We start from the raw sequence: 11,378 nt of genomic DNA, 5'->3' as shown, positions 1-11,378 counted from the left end.
CAGGATCTCTTCTATCTTTATTTTTTTACCCACTCCCATCCAGCACCATCTTGTACACACCTCGAGCCTTTACTGTGGATGTGCTTGTTCCTTATGTTCTTATAAAGTATGCATTATTGTGCAGTGGGCATGCATTTACAAAAAGGTCATTGGGCCCTATATCTCCACTTCTAAGTTAAGTCTACAGTACAATCCTGTGTAGTGTGTGCATGTGAGTGTGTGTGTGTGTCTGTGTGTGTGTGTCTGTGTGCGTGTGCATGCCCAAAGGGAGGTTAACCCCCTAAGAAGAAAATTTCTCCAATGTACACCAGCTTCTAAATAATTCTATTAGACAGTACATTCATGAAATACACATATTTAAAATATGCTTTATTTTAAAAACTCCATTTCTACATTAGGAAATTTATCATCATTTTCAAAGAGACAACTTTGCTTTAAAATTCTGTGTTTGACTCTTTTCCAGGATTTGTCTACTCTATTTTATCACCTGAAATGCAAATGTAAAGGAAAGATTAAAAGAATAATTGTATTAAATGAAGAACACTTTGGGAAACGGAAGTCCTTCTTTCAACATACACTTTTGCAATGTAGATCTTTCTTTCCAGGAAATAATTATGATGTCAATTCTATTCTTGAAGTACAAAGGATAAAAGAGATGGTGGCCTAATAAAAAGCCTACTACAGAAATAGATTGTTGTAATTTGATTGATAGACAATCAGTTCCTGCACTTATATATTCCATTTTGCAATAATGAATCTAACTGGAGATGAGATTTAGCAAACACATTTTAATCACTGTATCCCATAGATATTATGGAATTGACAGTCTATGGTTCAGACTTCTACAAAGAATACACAAGAATTATATAGAGAATTCCTGGAGGAGAGCCCTGTTAAGGAACCAATCCTAGTTAGCATATTCCCTGAAGATGTAACAGGAAATATGTGGATCCCAGAGCCACCTGTGCCTCAAAGGTAGGGTCGAGGATATATAGAACACATGGATTCTCATTGCTGCAGCCCAGAGACTTAAACTTGAAGCAGATTTTCCATTAGAGGTAAGTAAAACATATTCATATTACATTTCCATAAGGACCTTAAAGACATCCAAACCATGGCTCAAAATTAGCCACTTCATTTTGATTTTGGAAGATACCATGAATTCCATAAAATCAAAAAATAAAGCCCTTAACCTAAGATTTTGTGTTTGTGACATTTTAACTATTTTCAGAAATGCAGTATGTCAGATACAATACAATTTTATATGTTTCCAATCTAATATTGTCTCCAGGTCTCATGTGCTTTAGTAAATTTTATCACTTGTGAACCAATGAACTTTTGCTCACCGACTGTGTTTATATCACTGCTATATTGTCTAAAATGAAAATTTCATGTGTCCAGGAAAACTGTGGAAGAAAACTGGATGCATAGCTACCCAATGTCAAAATCATGTCTCTCTGAAAACATAGCTGTAGATAACAGATTTCTTCAGAAAAATTACCAGTTGAATTTATCACCATACAGGAAAGTATGGCGTAACACAGTATAAAGCGTAACACAGTAGTCAATGAAATAATATAACATATTAATATAAACCTTTATTTTCAGAAAAATTAATCTGTCAACATTTCTATTTAATTATATCCAAAATGGCTTTGATTAGTTATTAAAAATATTTAAAAAATACTAGAACTCCTTTTGAGATGAGGCTCTTGCCCTCTTGGTACCGTCCAGTAGCATAGATTCCTGGTCTCTAGGACAAATTTTCTAAGATATTTTCAAAGGGGAAATAAAATTCTGGAAGAAAATATACATTTCTTGTTTTGCCCTTAATTCATTAGACCTAAAATTTTAAACTGTTTAAAAAATGAATTCACTTTCTCTGATTTTTTCCCCTTGATCTACAATTTCTCCGAGGATTGGTCATTAGTAGGAAAAGATAAAGATTAAATGAGGAAAATGTTGAAATTATTGGTTACTAGTTCAATGAAAACCTTGTAATAGAAAAAATACATTCTGATTTAGACTGAAATCAATGCAAAGCCTGTGAAACTAACTGCACTAATATGCTCAAGGCATAAATATAATATGTCCAGCGATTGTGAATACTTCATGAGCAACTAAAGTATACTATATTGAAATATCACTTTGATTACTCCATTCTTTTATATTCAAAATATCATTAACATCATCCAAATTGCCAAAATCACCTCACAGAAGTCTTCCTGATCTACCTTCCTCTCATTTTTTTTTTCATTTATCAACCATATATTCCTTGTAAGATTTATGTTGAGTGTACCTTGTTTATGCTCGTGTTCCAATTTAGTAAATCGGTCTTTTGTCGCCCTCTTCTCTCCTGGACTCAACCAACATTATCGCAAAAACCACATAACTGTCCATTAACTGTTTTTTGTTTTTTTTTTATTCCACTTCTGCTCTACCTCTTGCCTTTTAGAATCATTACTATTCATGTTTTCATAACAGCAAAAATCAATTTGTTTAAATTTAAAGCTGGTCATATTAGTTACCTATCTTAAAATTTTCGTATGGTTTGCAGTGCCCTTAAAATCTGAATAAGTACTGTGAGTTATAAGTTCTGATTGTATTAACAACCCACTTCTGTATTAAAATACAGTCATACTCTCTTCCATTAAGTTTTCCATCTTCTCCCCTCTCAAAAAATAAAATAAGTTATTTTCTATGCCAAAGCAGAATTCCATACATTCACTGTGGCGTAGAATCCTGAAATGTTCTTGCTGAACATGACTGCTTTATAGAATAGTTAATTGCTTGTGATTCTCTAGGTCTTTGGATTTCAATTTCCAGTCTGAAAAGGCCTCCCCTGAATAATGAATGATTTTTTCTGATAATGTAGTCTAAGGTTTTTCATTGTTTTTTTTTTTTTTTTTTTTTTTTTTTTTTTTTTGTCTGTTTGTTTGTTTTTGTTTATTTGTTTGTTTGTTTTTCTGGGCTGGAGATAAGACTCAGGGCCTCCTGCATACTAGGCAAGCACCCTACCTCTAACCCACATCCCCAGGACCTCCCTGACTCATCTTAATGTATCTTTGTGCTCTTATTTAATTGACTCATTACACTTAATACACTGTAGAGTTACCTTGTTTTTATTTTTCTTTAACAATTTTTCTTCACTTCCCTGTAATTTTTTAGCAGGACCAGGAAGTGAAGAGCAAGTAATTTATCTGAGTCTTGAACATTGTCTGGTACAGAGTAGAAATTCAGACAATATTTGGTTAATAAATAAGTAAGAACATGACTCAAAGACACCTAGTGAAAGAGGAATAGTTGGTGTTGAAAACAAACTTAGATACTCAACAAGTCTTGGATGTCCTTTGGTAATATTTTTCTAATTATTTTTGTCTTATCACTTCATTTTTTTAATGCCTAATAATTTTGTCTTTTTTTTCTTTTTTATTCTAAGCTTTTTAGATGGAGAGAAAATGTCAACAGCTCTAGGCTTTTAGTGCTTAGACACTTACATAATATAGGCTTGACTCTCAAGAACTTAACTTCAAGTTTTTAGGTAAGAATACATGACAGACTTATAGGTTTGCATGAATAAATTATTAATTATGACTAGATAGATAATTTAATTAGCCTACATAAAAGCAGTTGATCATCCTTAAACAATTTGGAAAAAATTTTAACAATATTAAAATAGCATGTTATTCTCTCTAATATCAAATACAAAAAATAAGAATGTTTATTGTAATCACAATAAATAAAATTGTCAAATTATGCAAAAAGAGACCAATTAAAGTAAATAACTGAAGTTAAGAACAAATGTATATTTTTACTATAAAAACAATATTGCAACATTTCATAAATAAAAATGATAATAAAGTGAAACATGATGGAAAGAATTGTACAAGCTTTTGAAATGAGTAAACAAAGAAAAGTAATGAAGGGAATGGTAGGAAGAAGTACCCAGTAAATCATCATATCAACAAGTTACAAAAATGAGACAATTTTTCACCATTACAACTTTTTAAAAGTTGAAAATGGAAACCAGTAATCTACAAAAGAGTTCTTAGGTGGTAACTCCAAATGTTTTTTTCCTAAGTTAATAAAATAGAATGTGTAAAGAGAAAATAGATTTAAATGGTTGAATATGCAGGTTAAGTTCAGCTAAAACAATTAACAGAAAAATAGAATACAGAAAATAGGGAAGGATTGGGCCAAGAGTCATCAATTCTAGACACACACACACACACAGACACACAAGCACACACACACACACAAACATCTCAGATCAAGAAATTGCGAACGAACATTGGTTTATTTGGTCCTTACAATTCCTAAAGGCTCTATGATGATCATGCAAAAAACATAAGTTAGGAATCATGGCTTTCAACTTTTGCAAGTGAAAGACACTGATAATTCCATTACATTGTGAGGAAGTAAACCCTCAAAATGGTTCTATAATGCTGGACCACCTCATACTTTGCCATACTTTTTCTCTACAAATGATTGAAAATTTTACTCCATAGTTATGGAATTTTGAGTTTAACGACTAAGCAAGATTAATGCATAATTTAAGGAAATTTAACACAAGGAATTGGCCTTGCCATATATTGACAGTCCTATAAAATAATTCCTTAAATGCATAATGACTTCTTCTTTACTTCTACAAACAGACGAGTTTCCACCAGACTCATGGCTCCTGGAAATGTCACCCAGGTCTCTGAGTTTGTTTTCATAGGAGTCTCAGATCTTCCAGAGCTGCAAATTCCTCTCTTCCTGGTATTCCTGCTCATCTATGGGCTGACAGTCATGGGGAACCTGGGCATCATCACCCTCATCAGTGTTGACTCTCGACTTCAAACCCCCATGTATTTTTTCCTCCGACATCTGGCTATTATAAATTTTAGCAACTCTACTGTCATTGCCCCTAAAATGCTGGTCAACTTCTTAGTAAGTAAGAAAACCACTTCATACTATGAATGTGCCACCCAACTGGGAGCATTCCTTGTTTTCATCGTAGCTGAGGTTTTCATACTAGCTGTTATGGCCTATGACCGCTATGTGGCCATTTGCAATTCCCTGCTCTACATGGTGGTGGTATCTCGGCGGATTTGCAATCTGCTGGTTTCACTCACCTACCTGTATAGCTTTTCCACAGCTATTGTGGTTTCATCTTGTGTATTCTCTGTGTCTTATTGTGCTTCCAATGTCATCAACCATTTTTACTGTGACAATGTCCCTCTGTTAGCCCTGTCCTGCTCTGATACTTACATTCCAGAAACTGTAGTCTTTATCTCAGCAGCTACAAATATCTTGTTCTCTATGACTGTAGTTCTAATTTCTTATTTCAACATTGTTTTGTCTATTCTAAGGATGCGTTCATCAGAGGGAAGGAAAAAAGCCTTTTCCACCTGTGCTTCACATATGATGGCAGTCACAGTTTTCTATGGCACTCTGCTGTTCATGTATTTGCAGCCTCGTACCAGCCATTTCCTGGATACTGATAAAATGGCATCTGTGTTTTACACCCTGGTGATCCCCATGCTGAACCCCATGATCTACAGCTTGAGGAACAAGGATGTGAAGGCTGCCTTAAGGAGATTCATGACGAATCCCTGTGGTTCCCTTAAAGCTATGTATTTTTAAATCTACAGGTAAATGAAGAGATGGCTAAGATTGTGTGATATACAAGATTAAGATTTTAAAAAATTATTGTTTTATGACTGATTTGCAGTCTCTGTAGCATTCTTGGATTCTTGGGAAATTATGAATTAAAAAAGAGAGAGAGAGAAAACTGAAATTATTTGGGGTTGTAAAGTTAATGCAACCTTTATCAAGTTTGCCCTGGAGGAGACAGGTAGCTAATTTTGAAGCAATGTTTTCAGCAGTAAACAAAGCTATCAGTTAAATAATTAAATAAACTTGAATGGAGCAAAAAGATAGTGTACCAGAAATTAAAGCTGATGTCTTTTTTTCATTATTCAACTTTCCTTTGTGTTTTTCTCCAAGTATAATGTAGTATAGTAGATTTTTATATTTAGAAAATCTATTAATTATGGATGAATAAAGTTCATGTTACAGATAAGTTACCCATTCTGACTCAGTCATCTTATTTAAAAGAAAACTATCTCTGTATTAATATTATCAACAGATGAATATCGTCACTGATTTTATATTCTGAATGATAAGCATTTTAAGATTGAAATTATAATTTTTAAATTAAGGCACAGTATAGTACTATTAATATGCTGCATTTGATTTGCAAGATAGTCAATTCTGTAAATATTATTCTTTCTCCTTATACCTCCTGCCTCTTGAGCTGCTGGGATTATAGGCACTTGGCTCAAATCAAAATTATAAGATAAAGGCTACACATCCTCATTTTAATAAGCTTGATGGGGTATTCTTACACATACTCTTAGGAATTAATAATTCTATATTAACTTTCTGTGCACATGTTCACTTATGAGTGGGCTTCAGTGTTGAAGAATGCTAATATAGACATTAAATATTCAGACATGATGATTTTGATATAAGGAAGGAATTGTTATATAACAAAAAATTTGGACTGAGAGACATTCAAAGATTGAGATTGGTATAACTTTATTGTTGCCTTAGTTATTTGAAGTTTGTATGTTCAAGTCTACCTCTGGGATTCTCACATTCTATTTCCATTGATTTATTTCTTTTTTGTGGATCACAATTTTCTTTCCTTGAATATTTACAGTTTTCAGAGAAACACTTTATCTAATATTATGTGGAATTCTGAATTCTGTTCCTCCCACTGTATCAGATTTGTTGCTCTTATTTTAGTTTGTGGGTTTGTCTGCAGGCTCAGTACTAAGATATTTTGCTTGGACATTTTGCAATTATAAAAGCTTACACTCTTTGCTTATGGTCTACAAATATGTTATGAATCTCCATTACATTTATCAGTGTTTTCCCAATCTATTGATTACCCCAACTAGTGCTGTTATCTCACACTATATTATAATACCCATCTTTCCAAAAATAGCCCTGAAGTAACTTTTGTTTTACAAACACCTCTATAAATGAGTTTTTAAATGTTATACTCAAAGCAATGCAATCCACATCTAAAAGAAAATTTGCAGGTTTTCATGGTCTATCTTACCCTTAGGTATTTTAATTTATCGAACAAAAATCCAAGTGTGGACATACATACCAAATGTATTAGTAATTGATAAACTTTGAAAGCAACCAATGTCTTTCATCAGGTAATTTAACAAATGTTATGCATCCATAGAAGGAATTACTATTCATCAAGAAAAGTCAGTAAACTATTAAATAACAAGAAGAAATAGAAAACATTCATTGTTTATTATTAGTGCAGGAAGTGGGCCTGAAAGACTGCATCATTCCATTCCTAAGACATTACTTGAAAGGAAAACTCTAGAAATGTTCAACTGATCACTGGTTTGCAGAGGCTTGTGTGGGAAGGAAGAGTTTAGTAAGAGAAGCATATGGGGGTGTTTTCCTATACTGAAACAATTCATCCCAGCACTGTAATGGTGGATACATGACACTATGTCTTTTTTGAATATTTCCAGAGCTTTACAGGACAAAGAGAAAAACTTAATGAATGCTGATTTAGAAATAAACAATTTAAGAAGTCAAAGGACACTGGAAAAGAGTACAGAATGTGACAAAAATATCCCACTGTATTAAAAATATGTGGAATGATTTTTCAAAAGTGGGTAGGAAGAAATGTGCTGACCTATTAAACACAGGAAAGATTAGAGATGTGATGTGAAAATCAAGAAGCACTTTGGCAATAAAGCTGTTTCTCATAAGAATGGAGTTTAAAAATTCTAACACCATAATATATGGATAAACTAGAAGTGATCAATTAAGTACATGGTTGGCAGGCACATTTCACAGTATTAGAGAAGGAGATTAGATTTTCAGGGAGAGGAATCTAGAATGTTCTGTTTTGTAATGGATTGGTGTTGGAGACAAAATTGATACTGAGACATAGGGCCAATATACTTCTGGGCCTTAACTCATGGTCTGACAGCTATTAAAGGCTTACAGTGAAAATTGCTAGAATCATAACCTGTTAGTTGCCCTGATCTGTGCTCTCTTCCATTTCTACCCATGTGCTCTCTTAACCACTATAGGGACTCATTCTTATCACAAGACAGGGATGTTTATGCAGAATGAGGCAGCAATATGTAAAAATAACCTTTAGTTCCAGGATAGCCAACTGACCATGTCTTCCTCTAGTTAAAGGATCCTCACAGGAAAAGAAAACAGACCTTGGAAATGTACCTGAATTCAATTAACATTCCTAAAACTTAGCACCTCTTGCAAACACCCCTTTCACACCAATAAAATTTCTCTCCCTCTTTTTGGGGAGCCAGCCAGACGCTCTGGTCACAGTGCTGTATCTCCCTTCTCTTAAGAGAAGCCCTAATTTAAAAAACAACAACAACAACAACAAAAAAACCTTGCCTGTATGTTCTCTTGGCTGACTTGCTTCTGTTTCTACTATCACAAGTCAAAATAACTGAGTCCAGCATTGTGATGAATAGTGACAGTGATTGGGAGACCAGTTTCTGAGATTTGGGTCCTGATGACTTCATGGCTATGGCATGCTTGATCCCTGGGAAAGTTTCTGTGCAAAGGTGCAGAATGCCCGGTTGCTATGGTAATGCCCTTCCTAGGGAGACACTGTGCTAGAGTCATATCAGCCTCAACTTTGCTCTCAGGCACACAACTCCTGAGAATGAAGGAATTCTCTTGCTAAGACAACCACAATGTTTTGCCAGCTCTGCTGCTCCTGAATCTGCCTGCATAATACTAACTTTAAACAATGGACTTTCGTGAGAGCTACACAATGCTCTTAGCATTGCACATTGCAACTGTACAATATAACTGAGGAATAAACTACATGATGTTGCTAACTCTCTAACTTTCGTAAATATAAAAAGTAATGCTTACAAATTATCTATTAATGAGAAATACATAGTAAAGATTGCTGGTGTAATTCTTTAGACCTACTTCTCCATCAGAGAGCAGTGTTCCACCCATCCCAGCTGTTAGTTTCACAATCTGAGTACATGAGTCTTATTTTTTTTCTAATCTCTCATTTCCCCTCATGGGGACCTGCTAGTTTGGCTGCTCTGGTTATGGCACAGCATTATTTGGCAACTTTGCCAGGAAACTGTAAGGAACTCAGGTGACACCTGCTAGGATGGGGACACCCTGATATGATTCCTGTCCACCATGTTTACCCAATGTAGATGCTCCCAGGTTACACATTGAAATTGTTGTAGATATGTTTATACAAACAAGCACACATAGCTCTATTAGCTGACACATATTCTAGAATATGGTATTCACCCCAATAGCAACAAACACACCAAGAACACAGATGATGTTTTCTAATAACATTTTTTTTTTCTGTAAAAAGAACCAGACATTCTTTGAAACATGACCAGGAGAGGGAGAGAAGTTTACATGATGATTCCCAGAGAATGTTACATTATCAGAAAGTCAGGAATTAAATAAATAAAATAAAATCTACCATACAGTTAGAAGGAAGTGGTAGCATAATTATAAAAACAAAATAGGGAAACAGGCAAATGTCCTATGCAGAAAAAAATGTAGGAATTTATGTAGATCCTCTGCTTTCAGGGAGATGAACAATAACCCCCTCCTACTCCTTAGATGTGAGTAGCACATACTGACTTTTTCCAAAAAGTGCAGTAAGGAAAGGAGCAGAGAGTTCTTTGGAGTGGTGAAATCTGACAAACACTACTATTACAGAGCTGGGGACGTCCAAGAAGTTGAGGCACCCTGAAGACCCACCTTTCAAACCCCAATTCTTGCAAATAAGTCAGAAAGATTTCAGATATGTAGATCAGAGTAATAGGTATGAGTTTATTGAAAGGATAGGAAAAGGGAAAGGGGACACTCTCAAGGGAGAATATAGGACCTCTCAGTAAAGTGAGGGACAATATGCCTCTCTTGCACTACAGTTTTTACCAGGGGTCTCAGAGAACTTTTCAGAGAATCCTGCCCAGGTCCTCCTCTAGACTTTTGACTGATAGAAAGATGATGTCAGACTTTCAAGTACACATTGCCATGGCAACCCTAGGTCACCTTGGCCCATGCCAACTAGTTTTATCTGGATTCCTAACCATACATTCTTATAATTGTTATTGTTAGTAGGATTTATTCCTCATCTCCTTGAGTTTTAGGATCTGGTCACCAAAGTCTCTGGGTTCTTCCCCTTGACATTATCTCAGTCCTGCATTTCTATTGCACATAACAGGTAGTTTGATGAGGAATGTGACATATCCTGTCCACTTCAGCCAAGCAGGGCTGCAGGTAAATTACTTTTGGAATGGAAGGCATGTGGGAATCAACACAATGGGCCCATTTTATAGCAGTATTTTCTTAACCTCGTGTCCCCACTGTCCTCATCTGTCTGTCCCCTAACATACCTTGGCCAGGTGATCAAAGTTAACACTAGCTGCAATGAGTCACATTAATATTAAGTACAGTTAGTAACTACAGTGTTGGCAGATAGTGATCAGATTTTATCAGGATGCAATTAGAATGTCAATTGATTTCTATGATTGTTTTTCTCCCCAAGATTCATGACCCTAGTCTAATCATGATGAAAACATCAAAGAAATCTAATTTAGTGGCATTTTATAAGATACTTGATCAGTATGCTTCTCAACATTGTCAAAATCATAGAAAATAAGAAAAGCCTAAGAAATTCTGACAACCAAGAAGAGTTTAAGGAACTGTAATAACTAGATTCACCAGTCTATCCTGGATGGGATATTCTAACATAAATGAATATTGGGTGAAAACAAAAGAAATCAGAATAAGGGAGGGGATTTGTTAAAAAAAAAAAAAGGCACAAAAATCCTAGCAGTCATCACTGCTGTCCCTCAGGCTGCTGAGAGCCACTGTGGGGCCACACCTTCCTCTTCTCTGTAATTAAACCGAGTATTACTTTGAAAAGTAAATCTCAATGACAAATCAGCTCATGTAGTGAGTCTAGTATTTTCTTTCCTACAAAAACCTGGAACCGTTTTATTCTGAAACAAGACTGATTAATAATGTGTTATGTTAATATGAAGCCTTGGCTTGATTTCTGAGAAGACCATGGACTTAATAAAGTTTGTTCACCGAGATCTGGAACTGGGTGTGCTGGCTGCCACTGGGATGCCACTGCTTTTAGCCACTTCTTCCAATGCAGACAGGAATTATATTTATCTGTGATAATTAATATGAATACATAAATCTGTATTTGCCTCTGTTTTCCTATCTACCTACCCAGAGAAATTCCTATGTAGATGAACTTGTGTAAATAGTGGTAGCACTGACTAATCCACCTTCCCAGGGTTCATAGAGTT

At 35.0% G+C, this 11,378-nt stretch overlaps 1 protein-coding gene across 1 annotated transcript; it reads left to right on the top strand.

Annotated features, from left to right (window-relative positions):
* Positions 1-4,674: 4,674 nt before the first annotated feature.
* Positions 4,675-5,628, top strand: LOC114081163 (olfactory receptor 8J3-like). The gene has a single exon (XM_027922738.1). The coding sequence runs from the start codon at positions 4,675-4,677 to the stop codon at positions 5,626-5,628; it is 954 nt and encodes a 317-aa protein (XP_027778539.1).
* Positions 5,629-11,378: the final 5,750 nt, after the last annotated feature.

This window comes from Marmota flaviventris, chromosome 9, assembly GCF_047511675.1.
Source record: "Marmota flaviventris isolate mMarFla1 chromosome 9, mMarFla1.hap1, whole genome shotgun sequence".
Classification (NCBI taxonomy): Eukaryota; Metazoa; Chordata; class Mammalia; order Rodentia; family Sciuridae; genus Marmota; species Marmota flaviventris.
The sequence above is the reverse complement of the archived record's forward strand: the minus strand, read 5'-3'. Positions and strand labels throughout refer to the sequence as shown.